The 14,019-nt window shown below is 49.8% G+C and overlaps 1 protein-coding gene across 2 annotated transcripts in view; it reads left to right on the top strand.

The window, feature by feature from the left end:
* The window catches only part of VIRMA (vir like m6A methyltransferase associated), an 811,754-nt gene extending 798,076 nt beyond the window's left edge, over positions 1 to 13,678 (top strand). For both annotated transcript variants that reach the window (XM_086966010.1, XM_086966009.1), the window contains one exon: positions 13,129 to 13,678. In XM_086966010.1, the coding sequence (XP_086822136.1) occupies positions 13,129 to 13,286 (158 nt within the window). In that variant the 3' untranslated portion in view covers positions 13,287 to 13,678. The remainder of the gene's footprint in view (positions 1 to 13,128) is intronic.
* Positions 13,679 to 14,019: the final 341 nt, after the last annotated feature.

Below are 14,019 nucleotides of genomic sequence, written 5' to 3'. Positions count from 1 at the left end.
AGGGATGCTCGACCTCATGGGGCAGGGATGCTCGACGTCATGGGGCAGTGATGCTCGACGTCATGGGACGGTGAGGCTCGACGTCATGGAGCGGTGAGGCTCGACGTCATGGAGCAGTGATGCTCCTTTTGGGGCATTGGTCGCTTTGGCTCTGCTCTCTTCCGTTGGGTCCGGACGTCACCGTTAGGGATGGCTCGGCGTCTCCGTGTTTGACACTGTAGTGACATTTTAACGTCTGAGTGTTGGTTGTCGTAGAGACAGTCACTGTCTTAGTGATGGTGACGTCGTAGTGAGGTCGACGTCATGGGTTACAGCCGCAGAATACTGCCGGCTCTTGACGCCTGGGTCTTGCTCCAGGCCTCGCTCCTTGGTGCGCCTCTCTTCGTAGGAGGGGACTTTGTGTTCCCGGCACCTTCCACTCACGACGCAGAGCAGTTGATCAGCGTCGAGGAACCCTTCTGATGGGGAGTTTGTGGTTCCTCACCACGTGTAAGCGAGGGACGTTGGCCCTTTTGCTTAGTTTTGAGTACTTGCATACCTGCACGTCTGCTAGGTCGCCTCCTGCTCAACCACCACTGGTGAGACCACCATGGATGTTTCAGAATCCTCTCGGTTCCCTCTCCCGCCCACCGCCCCAGGGGCCTTTGGCCCCTCAGTCTGCGAACCTCCGTGCCTTGATGCCAGGGATGCGTCTTCCATGAGTACGTGGAGTCTCTCTCCGACTCTTTACTGGTTGGCGGGACTTAACTTTCGTCCACTACCACCTGACAGGAGGTTCTGGCTCCGACCGTGCTCCTGACTTGGTCGCAGGGGTGGCAGCATGTAGACCTCGTGCTGTGGCCCGCTGTTGCTGGACCGTTGTTGTGAGATCCCTCTGTGGGGGTGTTTTCTTCACCGATTTGTGGTTCCCCTTCCGAGAGACAGGAGGAAAGCCTTACAAGAGGTGGTCTAACGGGCCTGATAGTTTCGGATCTAAGCATCGGTGTCGGAGCGGAGTTTTCTCTCCTGCCGACCCCCAGGTATTGTGCATGCTCCCATGTGCTCATTGCACACAAACACAGGAAGTTCCTGCGATTTCAAGTCGGCGCCCATCATTATCAGTACACAGTACTGCTAGTCGGGCTGAAGTCTGCGCCCAGACCATTCTCGAAGTGCATGGCAGTGGTAGCTGCACGCCTGAGGAAAAACGAGGTGGTTTCTCTATCCGTACCTGGACGATTGGTTGATCAAGGCCTCCTCCTTCTCTGAAGCTCAGGCACACTTCCAGAGGACGTGCGTTCTCTTGAACGAGCTGGGGTTGCACATCAACATGTCCAAGTCTGTCCCGATTCCGGTCCAGTGCATACAGTACTTGGGAGCCTCCGTCAATACGCTGTCAGCAAGCGTGTCTCCTTCGGAGGAGAGACGATTATCTCTCCTTAGGAAGGCTCAGGCTCTTGTGACCGCCCCATCTACAACAGTGAAGACGGTGTCTTCTCTACTGGGGTCGATGGCCTCTTGTATATTCCTCACGCCACACGCTCGGCTGCTCATGAGACCTTTGCAGGAGTGCTTGGAGGATCAGTGGGGTTAGAGGAAAGGATCTTTGGGCGACAAGATACGACTGTCTCTGCGTGCTCTTCAGTCTCTGAAGTGGTAGTGTTCAGCGGAGAATCTCCTAATGAGGGGTTCCCTTTCACAAGGACTTTTCCACACAGACTGTCGTGACGGATGCGTCTCCCCACGGCTGGGGGGCGCTTTCCGGAGACTTGCAGATACAAGGAACGTGGTCCCCGATGGAGTCCACGTATCACATCATTTTCCGGGAACTCAGAGCTGTTCACTTGGCACTGAAGGCGTTTCTTCCGTCCTTCCAGACCAACTCTCTGCTTGTACAGACGGACAATATGACCACAATGTATTACCTCAACATGCAGGGGGGTTCGAGATCGCGCACTCTGTCGCAGGAGGCGCGGGCGATCTGGCGCTGGTTTTTATCCAGAGGACTGACGCTAACGGCTACCCATCTGCCAGGTGTGCAGAATGTTCAGGCAGACGTGCTGAGCAGACTGATTCAGGAAAACCACGAATGGGTCATAAACGACGAAGTACTAGGAGAAGTCTTCGGCAAATGCCGAGACTTCGCCTCCAGGTACTGCCTGAGGGGAAGCTGGGGAATGCGTTCTGGATTAACTGGTCGAACAGCTTTCTGTACGCTTTGCCACCCTTTCCCTTGATTCCGGCGGTGTTCATCAAGCTGTCCCAGTACAGGGCGCGGATGATCCTGATTGCCCCGGAATGGCCCAGACAGTGGTGGTTCACGGACCTGCTTCACCGGTCTCTCCGTCCTCACATACGGCGGCCTTGCAGGCCGGACCTTCTCACAAAGTTCAGGGGGCCGATGTTGCACCCCAACCTCTCGTCTTTGAGTTTGGCTGCATGGCTCCTGTGATAGTGTAATATGGCCATTTGAATCTACCAGAAGTTTGTATGGACATACTGAAGGAGGCCAAGCATCCTTCCACTAGGACTTCTTATGCTTACAAGTGGAAGAGGTTTTGCATCTGGTGCAAGTCCAAGGACCATGACCTGATGACGTGTAAGGAAGATGTCATCCTTCCGTATCTTCTACACCTGGCGCAGTCGGGCCTTAATGTCCAATCCATTACGGTTCATCTTGCTGCGCTGACTGCCTACAGGAAATGCCCTTCAGACTTCCTTCTTCCAGATCCCTGTGATCAAAGACTTTTTGGAAGGCTGGAAGAAAGCATTCCCTCCTGTCTGGATTCCTTCGCCTACATGGGAATTGAATGTGGTGCTGTCCAGATTGATGAAGGAGCCTTTTGAACCTATTCATAAGGCTTCGTTGCAGCACCTGTCCTGGAAGGCGGCGTTCCTCGTGGCCATCACATCGGCCCGCAGGGGGAGTGATATTCAGGCGTTGTGTTGCCAAGAACCTTATACTGTATTTCATGCTGCTAAGGTTGTTACGCATACTCACCCTAAATTTCTTCCAAAGGTTATTTCTGGTTTTCATGTCAACCAGACAATAACTTTGCCTACGTTTGTTCAGAATCCTGCATCTCCAGCGGAAAGGTCCCTACATTCCCTGGATGTTAGGAGGGTGTTGGAATTTTATCTGGATAAAACCAGAGATATTCGTGGTTCAGATTAATTGTTTGTCAATTATGGATCAGTCAGGACCGGTCTTGCTACCTCGAAACAGTCCATCTCTAGGTGGATTGTGTCCTGTATACAATTGTGTTACCAAAAGGCTAATACGACCTTAGGAGGTAAACCTAAGGCTCATTCCACCAGGGGCAAAGCTGCCACGACTGCTTTGCTACTTAATGTTCCGATTGCAGAAATCTGCAAGGCCGCCACTTGGAAGTCGGTCCATACCTTTGCTAAGCATTACTGTCTGGACACTGATGCCAGGACAGATGCTCAGGTTGGGCAGGCTTCGCTGCGAAATCGGTTCGCACAGTAGTGGTGTTATTTCTCGGTTCTCCACCGCCGCTTTGGTGTGGGGATGGGCTTGCCATTCTATTCACTAGATTATGACTACCTGCTAGGTAAGCGCTACGATATTGAGGCTGCTACTGACTGAATTTGCATGCTGCTAACTAGCGCAAGCACAGCGCTTTTTAACGCGGAATTAATTAATTAATTTTAACTTTTGTTTAAAATTACTCGGAGGGTCCCGTTTTTTGCTGGGGTTTGAGTTAGGACATACCTGCACTCTAATCGGAGACTACACCGCTGTTGAGCGGGTCTTTAGCTGCTTTCTCGGGGCGGGAGCCATCTTGGGGGAGGAAGTGCCGCTTTGGGACGCCATTGTGGTTGACAGCCTAGTTGCTGCCTGGCCACCTTGCACGCTCGAGGCTACTTAAGCTGAGAAGCTCAGGGCTTCTCCCTGCTAGGTAAGCGCCGCGATATTGAGGCTGCTACTGACTGAATTTGCATGCTGCTAACTAGCGCGAGCACAGCGCTTTTTAACGCGGAAATAATTAATTAATTTTAACTTTTTTTAAAAATTACTCGGAGGGTCCCGTTTTTTGCTGGGGTTTGAGTTAGGACATACCTGCACTCTAATCGGAGACTACACCGCTGTTGAGCGGGTCTTTAGCTGCTTTCTCGGGGCGGGAGCCATCTTGGGGGAGGAAGTGCCGCTTTGGGACGCCATTGTGGTTGACAGCCTAGTTGCTGCCTGGCCACCTTGCACGCTCGAGGCTACTTAATCCTGCCTTCATGCAGGCGCGCAGCGTATGCGCGCAGCATGGGCGCGCCGGAGGCTCGCCAGAGGCAAGCCCATCTGTGCCCATCAGTGACCAGACGGGACCCGGGGCCACGACCCCTGGTTCTCGCATTGTATATACTAGAGGTGAGCTGGAGTCTCTGGACTCCAGAAATATTGCTATTAGCCCAGAATGTGCTGCCATTCTTGTGCGGGAGAGACTCCTTACTGCCCCTACTCTCCAGTCTGGTCGGAAGGTTATGGGTCAGGCCCGAAGCTTACGCTATGGCCTACTCAATACACGCTCCCTGCAACGACATAATTTAGAGGTGTTTACCCTTCTAGAAGAAGGAGAATTAGACCTTTTGGGACTTACCGAGACATGGTTAGAGGACTCCTCTACGCCGGATCTCGTCGCCTCCTTACCATCCGACTTTTCGGCACTTTTCTATAATAGAACAGGAGCTAAGAGGGGGGGAGGTGTTGCCCTCCTTTATAACTCACGTCTATTGGTCGAAAGGTTCTTGACGGAAAACTTAGCGGGTTGCGGAAGTGATGGGTGTCAAGTTGTAATTAGGGACTGACTGTCTGGTGATCCTGTTAGTCTATCGCCCTCCGTGGACCTCGCCTGAATTCCCTGACTTGTTCATAAGACTGGCCCAGGACATCCGTTCAAGATATGATAAGGTAGTGATAATGGGTGACCTCATCTACCATTGGGAGAAGGTCCCAAAAGATGGTCAGGCGTTACAGATCGAGGAGGCGTTAACCTCATTAGATCTGGCCCAACAAGTAAGGGGCCCAACACATGCCAAGGGACACACCCTGGACTTGGTGTGGACGACAGTTCCTGTTCAGGACATGGCCACGGCCCAGCCATGCGTATGGTCCGACCACCATTTGGTGAGAGGCAAGTTATTGGTGGACAGACAGAGAACAACAACTAAAGGAGGGTGGAAGGCAGTTAGGAAGTGGAACAAGATTGATGGGGATAAAATGATACATCTACTTCGCACCAACCCCCTTCCCAACAAACGCCCCCATAACCCAGAGGCCCTTTGTGGGGCACTCGTGGATAAACTCCAGAAGGCCACAGACAAAGTTGCACCAATCTGTAGGGTGAACCGTACGGATAGGAAACGAGGGGCCCCGTGGTATAACGATTCACTCAGAGCACAGAAACGTGGGTTACGTAAACTGGAAAGAACATGGCGCAAAAATTATAGTCCTGATTCTCGGAGCAACTACATACGGGCTCTCGCTAGTTATAAGCAAGCGATTATAGCCAGGAAGTCCGAGTTCTACGAGGAGAGGATTTCTACGGCTACGAACCCACAGAAAGAAGTCTTCCGAGTCCTTACGGAGCTCAGGAAGAACAAGGAACAGTCTCCGGACTTTAGTCAGGAGGATTGTCAGAAATTCCAGGACTTCTTTACCAACAAAATCATCGATTTGGTCACTGAAATTACGGCAACCTCGCAAATTGACTGTCCACCGGTGGATATTCCAGCTAGAATGCCAGTCACAATTTTGCTCTCTAATCTACCCTTGATTACAAAGGATAGTTTAGTTTCTCTCATGGGACGGGTCAAGTCTGGCTCAAGGTTGGATCCATGCCCACCTGAAGTGTTTAAACTCGCACTCCCGGGCATAGAGGAAGATGTGCTGAGCCTCCTGAACCTCTCTCTACAGACTGGTCAAGTGCCCTCCTCCTTTAAGGAAGCTCGTCTGATTCCCTTGCTAAAAAAACCGGGGGCAGACGCAAAATGTCTGAAAAACTTCAGACCAATTTCCCAGCTACCATTCCTGGCGAAGGTTCTGGAGCAGCATGTCCTTACCACTCTTTCAGAACATCTGGAAAGCAACACGCTGTTAGAGCTGAATCAAGCAGGCTTCCGTGCGAATCACAGCACGGAGCTGGTTATGCTGTCAATCGTAGATGAGCTTAGGAACAGAGCAGACAAGAAAATCCCGGGGGCCCTGGTGCTGCTGGACCTCTCCGCGGCATTTGATACCGTGTGTCATGAACAACTACTGTCGCGGATGAGGGATTTCGGCATTCAGGGCACAGCACTGGCATGGTTCACATCCTTCCTTCAAGGGAGGATGCAGAGAGTGCAATTAGGTGACATGCTTTCTACCGCAACCTCGATCACTTGCGGAGTCCCACAAGGGTCTGCTCTGTCACCCATATTGTTCAACATATATCTACAGCCTTTGATTCGAATGCTCAATCAAATGGACTGCCAGGTATATAACTACGCAGATGACACTCAGATCATCATCCAGTTGGAGGATAGCCAGAATGCTTTTGCCAGACTGCAAAACATTCTGAGAAGTACAGCTAACTGGATGTCCGGCAACTCCCTAAAAATCAACCCGGACAAAACCGAGGTGTTGCCGATTACCATCGCTGGCAACCCTTGGTGTGATCGTTTCTGGCCCGGGGAGTTGGGCATGCCTCCGGAACCGGCGGAGGTGGTTAAGAGCCTGGGCATCCAGGTGGACAGTAAGCTGTCCATGAAAAAGCAAGTCACAGCTGTGGTGGGCAGCTGTGTCGGCCTCCTTCGTCAACTCAGGAAAGTTTCCCCGCTGCTCTCTTTCTCCACTCTTAGGAGTGCGGTCTCTGCAATGATTTTAGCCAGGCTGGACTATGGCAATTCACTGTATATAGGACTTCCACAGGGTCTTCTAAACAGAATGCAGACGGTCATGAATGATGCTGCTAGGCTCATTTTTAAGAAACCGAGGAGTACCCAGGCATCCCTCCTCCTGCGGGAACTCCATTGGTTGCCAGTTAGGCAGAGGCTAATGTTCAAAGGGCTCTGCATTGTCCACAAAGCTCTTCATAGCAGGGCACCCACCTATTTGAAATCTCGCCTGTCCCTCTATAAACCAGGGAGGGTGCTTAGATCTGCTGATTCCATCTATCTGGTTCAGCCACGCTGTAGACTGACCACTGTGGGTGGGCGTGCTTTTTCACATACTTTGCCAGCTATATGGAATAAATTACCGCTGGAACTTCGCAATGAAAAGAAACTAATGCCCTTCCGCAAGAAACTAAAAACTGTGCTTTTCCAGCAAGCGTGGGGTGGCCGCCAATTGTAATCTAATGCATCCTTTCTATTGTCTAGCTGATCCTAACAAAGCGCTTAGAGACCCCTGGGTTATAGTGCGCTTTATAAATCACAATAAATAAATAAATAAATAAATATACACAGAGATCCCCTACTACAGAAGGAGTAGTTTCTGTCCTGTAACTCCAGTTCTGTAGTAGGGGTATCTCTGTTATAGTCATAAGCGCCCGCCCTCCTGCCCGGTGGAGAGAGATATTCATGTAAGAAATGCTACAGGTCTGGCGTGTTACGCCTTCAAAAAGAACTGAAGGTGAAAGGGACCTGCACTGCATTCTGGGATACTGTGAGGCTTCTGGAAAGTTCTCTTAAAGGCACAGTATCCTGTTTTGAGCCACATAATGGCAGCCTATGGGGCTTGTCTGTCCACTCCTTCCTCTCGATCATTCCAGAGAGTTTTGCTGTTAAAGGCAAGGTTTTCTCTGTGGAAAACCCTGGACAGGCTGTGCTGTTGTGGTTTTTGGTGGAATTTCTAGTTGAAGTATTGGACAGTGTAGCCTGTGGATATAGGCTGCATTATCTGTCTTTAAATTCTCTCTTAAGTGTCTATACAGGTCTGCATGTTTTGACAGCTTATGGGCGGGACTATTCACTAGATTATGACTATGACAGAGATACCCCTACTACAGAACTGGAGTTACAGGACAGAAACTACTCCGTCTTGAGGATAAATGCATTGAAGTAGATCAGTTAAGTTGGCTCATGCCTTTAATGCAAAATGTATTTCCTCAAGTGACAGCGTTCTTGCTCTACAGGAGTGGAAAGGTTATTTTAAAAAAGGGATTCATCTGTTTAATGACTGCCATAAGTCAGTTCAATAAAACCTTTTTTTTATTTATTAATACCGGTCAGTTACCCTCATCTGTATTTTTCTACCCAGCTTTTGTGTAAATTTGGTAAATTATAAGGTTCATATTTTGTGTTTGTGTGTCTGAGAGACCATGCTAAAAGAAGTAATGTACTTGCAGTGCAATGTGTTTACCAGCATGTATGCGAAAGTATGGCACTGTCCCTTCTTCGATCTGGGTTCCCTTACTTATGTGTGGTTAGCTGAAGTATGTTCGTTAAATATGTTTAGCTACAGTTGTGTAAGCAAAAAGGGGAATGAGTGGTCCAGATAAGGATCTCTGTGGTGTGTTGTGTGTGGAGAAGGAAGTTTTTTCATTGAGTTGGGTGGTCACTTTTCTATTAACTGGCCTGTGCAGTTAGTTTTGCACAAAGACATGTTATATTGGAAGCATGAGCGATGGCATGTTTGTCTGCATTATCTGAATGGTTCTAAGGTTTCAGTAGGTGTGGTGAGAGAAAAACATTGTTGAGTTGGCAATGCTCTGCCATCTGTATGGCTTTAGAGCAACGCTTTGCACACAGTAGTATTGGTACTTTTTAGGTTGAGGACCGTCGCACTACCTAACAGTGGGCAGAGTCCGAAGATTTTATGTTTTTAGGTTAGGGGGGCTTGAACACGCCCCTCTCCTCCATTGGCTGGCTTCCTAAACGGAGGCCAGCCATTGGAGGAGAGGGGCGTCACTCCGTTCAAGCCCCGTCTCTTTTGGATTCGGGGGCGTGTTTTTTTGCGTTCTTTCGCCCTGTGATGTCATCCGTCACTCAGAACGCAAAAAACACGCCCACTAATCCGAAATTTTCGGAGCTTTGCGGTCGCCATTTTGCTGCTTGGTAAAACCAGGAGAGCAGCGTCTACGAGGAGGTAACTATCCCTTGTCTTGCCCCTGCCCCCCTGTTTGTGCCGTTTTTCTTGTTTCCCTATGCGCGTGCGTGGTGGAGCATGAAATATAAATGTAAATGTAGTATACTTGTAAAGCGCACAGCTGCTCCAGCAACGGGGCGTCCCGGCGCTGTATAACACTGTGGAACCCTTCCTGGCTCTCCCTGTGAGATGCCCCTCCTGGGCACCCCCAAGGTGAAGCCAGGCATCCCAGTGTTGTTGGGGCCGTTGTGGAGATTAAGCAAGCTATTGCCCAGAGTTGCAGCGTGGGACCCATGATTAGAGTAGGCGCTGAGGCGAGAATTATCGAGTCCGCGGACATTGAGCCCAAGACCCTGACGCGTTGGGACTTGAACCCTGGTCCCGGGCTCTGCTTCAGAGTCTGCCGCTCTAACCAGTGAGAGCTTGGGGTAGGGGCGCCGTCTCGAGGTGAATCGCCGCGCGCCTGTTGGCAAGAGTGAGCGCGCGTGCGGAGAGGCTGTGGAGAGCGAGCGTCCAGTGGAAGAGAAGACGACAACTGGCAAAGATAGGAGCCCGGCGGCAGCCCAAGAGGCTGGGGCAGAAATCACCATCGTCAGGCGTCGAGAGCCTCCCCCAGCATGGTGCAGGAAACCAGGCACCTCTGGGTGGGCAACCTCCCGGAGAGTGTTCAGGAGGAAAATATCATTGAGCACTTCAAGCGGTGAGTACGAAAGAAAGGATCTGAGTAGAGCCAAAGAGACATAAACCGAGGATATAATAGGACAGTCAGGAATAGATGGATATATGAGGAATGCTAGTGGAAGGGACTCTGAAATGCGCCCCTCCTCTTTAATCCCTTTAGTGGCATTTGCGAATAATATTTTTCCTCCACTCGGCGATTGTTGTTTTGCCACGATTGTCATTAAAAACGATCATGCTTCGCGTTCTTTGTGTGTGCTGAACAAACTATTTGCACTAAATAGACACATTTTCCTTACTTCCACTGTTGTTGTTTCCTTAATTGGGGATCAATGATCTTTCACGGATTGGAAGCTCAGAAGGCATGTCTACAAATTAAATAGTGCAGTAGCAGCCCACCTTCGCTCTTGGGAAGCTCGCCGGTGGTCTAGCGTCTACCTGCCATTGTTCTGCTGCCTTTTGGCTTCGTTTGCATTGTACAAGAAGCATGCATGCCTGCAGGTGTGGTCAGCAAGGTGGAATACTTATTTGCCCATGATGCCATGTTTTTTTGTGCCAGACATTGTTCGAATATGATCTGCCCTGTCATGCGGGCTGTATTGCATGGCCTGCTGTCACAGGCTGTAGAGCCTGGCTTTAGCAGTCTCTCACTTGCTGCAGATTCCGGGATCCGTGCCCCCAAGACTGGCGGTGGCATCTCCAGGCCTGCTGGCTCTTCTGTCCTATCGCAATGTAATCTCGTGGCGCAATCTGGCAGCTGGGGCTGGCGCTGGCTGCTTCTCAGCCCGGCGCCTCGGAGTCTGCCGGTTACAGTTGCGGCACGGCCTAGTTTCCTTTCAGTTTGATGAAACAGCTTAGCATCTGGGTCTCTTTCGATCAGCCTTGTTTCCTATGCCTCCTTGCAGGTACTCCTGTGGCGCAGCCTGGCCACCTCCTATTCTCACATTGGTGGTACTTCCGTGGCCCAGCCTGGCTTCCTCCTCTCACATTGGTGGTACTCCTGTGGCGCAGCCTGGATACCTCCTCTCACATTGGTGATACTCCCGTGGCGCAGCCTGGATTCCTCCACTCACATTGGTGGTACTCCCGTGGCGCAGCCTGGCTTCCTCCTCTCACATTGGTGGTACTCCCGTGGCGCAGCCTGGATACCTCCTCTCACATTGGTGGTACTCCCGTGGCGCAGCCTGGCTTCCTCCTCTCACATTGGTGGTACTCCCGTAGCGCAGCCTGGATACCTCCTCTCACATTGGTGGTACTCCCGTGGCCCAGCCTGGCTTTCTCCTCTCACATTGGTGGTACTCCTGTGGCACAGCCTGGATACCTCCTCTCACATGGGTGGTACTCCCGTGGCGCAGCCTGGCTTCCTCCTCTCACATCGGTGGTACTCCCGTGGCGCAGCCTGGCTTCCTCCTCTCACATCGGTGGTACTCCTGTGGCGCAGCCTGGCTTCCTCCTCTCACATTGGTGGTACTTCTGTGGCGCAGCCTGGATACCTCCTCTCACATTGGTGGTACTCCTGTGGCGCAGCCTGGCTTCCTCCTCTCACATTGGTGGCACTCCCGTGGTGCAGCCTGGATACCTCCTCTCACATGGGTGGTACCCCCGTGGCGCAGCCTGGATACCTCCTCTCACATGGGTGGTACTCCCGTGGCGTAGCCTGGCTTCCTCCTCTCACATCGGTGGTACTCCCGTGGCGCAGCCTGGCTTCCTCCTCTCACATCGGTGGTACTCCCGTGGCGCAGCCTGGATTCCTCCTCTCACATTGGTGGTACTTCCGTGGCGCAGCCTGGCTTCGTCCTCTCACATTGACTGTGTGTGTGTGGGGCTCTGTGTGTGTGGGGCTCTGTGTGTGGGGGGCTCTGTGTGTGTGTGGGGGGCTCTGTGTGTGTGGGGGGCTCTGTGTGTGTGGGGGGCTCTGTGTGTGTGGGGGGCTCTGTGTGTGGGTGGGTGTGTGTGTGTGTGGGGCTCTGTGTGTGTGTGGGGCTCTGTGTGTGTGGGGGGCTCTGTGTGTGGGTGGGTGTGTGTGTGTGGGGCTCTGTGTGTGTGGGTGGCTCTGTATCTGTGTGTAGGTAGCTTTGTGTGTGTGGCTCTGTGTGGGTGTAAATGCAATAGGTCATGCATTTGCGAGCAATTAGCCTATTGGCATTGTAAATGACAATGCCATTTATTTAAGGTTTAAAAAACAAAAAATGTCATGAGCAATGCCAATAGCTCTACCTTTAATAATGCAGAGACCATTGCATTGTAAATGCTTGTTTTTACCATGTTCGGTTTGCGAAAGGTGAATTGTAGGTGGATCTGCAAAAGTGCTATGTAGTGATTATTGGTGAGTGGAATGTGCTATTAGTTTTGGGTGGTATATGTAACTATCCTCATAACCTCTGCAGCGTTGCATGCATGTATGTGTTGTCTTATGCCAAGTAAAGCTAATTGAAACGTGTGAAGGAGTGTCCGGCAAGCAATGCAGAATAGTGAATTTTTTTAGAATCCGTAATATGTAGCTCTTAATGTGGCAAAGCAAACAGTACTGCAGGTCTTAGAGACAACCGCAAAGTGAAATCCATTGTTGGAATGTTATTTCCACTAATTTCTCTCGAGTGTTGGATTAACCTTTAGAGGAGTACATGTGGCACGGTAACACAAGTTGCAAAACGATAGGTACATTGATTCCAATTTAGAACTGATTCAAACATTGAATCTGTATCATACAAGTAAACAGTATGTTACAGGTCATGTGATGATTGTGGTTGTTGGTTGTCTGTTGATAGCCTTGTACTCCACATCATGGTCTCTGTGGTGCTTTCAGACAAAGGCGGAGAGCAATATTTATAATCAAGGCATATGGATGGAAGGGGTTAAGGCACAGTTAGGCAGGGAAATGACAAATTAAATGGCAGGCTAGATATGAAGAGTTTGCTGGGAGCGAGAGGGGACGTATTTTTTTCGGACGCCTGGAGGTAGAAAGCAAAAAGGCAGACACCAGGCATCAGCTGCCATATAAATACATGGATGGCGGAAAAGGCAGGTCGATTCAGTTGTTCATACCTGAGTTAGGGCCATTAGTGGGAGGTCTTATAGGCCAACAAGTGGCATGCTGATGAACTAGTCACACTATGGAAAGTGGTAAAGTAACAGAACAGAGCACAGGAAACCTACCTCACTGAGGTACATGGGAAAAGAATCCATACCGTTCAAGGAAGGCCACACCCAAGTTAAACTCCCCTATGCTTCTTAATCGACACCTGGTAATTTACTGACACACATAAAGAAGCCCCGTATAATCAGACAATCCTCTTTTTACCCATCCTTACATAACCAATGTGCTTTCATTTTGGTGGCTTTTTTTACGCTGTTGGAACATTTCAGTGCTAATTATGTTTTTTTTTAACTAGGATATCGACCAAATCCTCGTGACCGTGCTTCAAGGGGTCGTGGTGGAATTGGGCCCTCCTGGGCAAATGCAAACAGTGGTGGAGGCGGTGGCAACAGAGGAAAATTTCTGGGTGGAAATGGTGGAAGAGGGCGTCACGTACGCGCTTTCACAAGATGAAGTTAAAGTACATGTGTATATGAACATAATATGAAGATAAAACAAATTAAGGCACTGATGGACCATTTTAGATTTGCTGGTTTCCGGAGTCTTCACAGAGTATTATTTTTTCTTTTAGGAGGACAGATTTCGTTGCATACTGGACATTTCAAACCTTCATGCAATTAACTATCTCAGTTTGTCATATTTTACTCTCATTGTGAAACATTTTCAGTTAACATCTGTGGGTTTCTGTAAAAAATATTCTTGTCAATGTATTATACTTAAGTTTTTTTTATTTGCAATGCGCTTCTGTTCTTTTGAATACTCAAAATCTTAACACTTTTTTTGTTCAGTGCAGTCATTGTGAAGGTGAAAACGTAATTTTTTATTTAATAAATACATGACAGTCAGGAATGAGTCTACTCTATTCTGCAGTTAAGTATACAGAAAGTACTATGCTTATGAAAATACATTGGTAAAGACTGTTTACATGAATATCCCCAGGACAACATTTTTTCAGCCCTTGGATGGTGGATCCAGCTCCTTCCGGACCATCATCTATTCCTCACTATAAATTTCCAGGCTGCACTCAACCAATCCGGGCCCGTGGTCCTACGCTGTACTCATGAGCTCTTGGAGTACTTTCCTTACTGTTGTCTTTCGAACTACCTCAGTGGCAGCTGACATGGGTTAGATTGGAAGAAAAAAAGTGCACAGGACCATAGCTATGGAGCTTATCTTCAGAGACGTG

This window comes from Lissotriton vulgaris, chromosome 4_1 (assembly GCF_964263255.1).
Source record: "Lissotriton vulgaris chromosome 4_1, aLisVul1.2, whole genome shotgun sequence".
Lineage (NCBI taxonomy): Eukaryota > Metazoa > Chordata > Amphibia > Caudata > Salamandridae > Lissotriton > Lissotriton vulgaris.
This window is presented reverse-complemented; position numbering and strand designations above follow the sequence as displayed.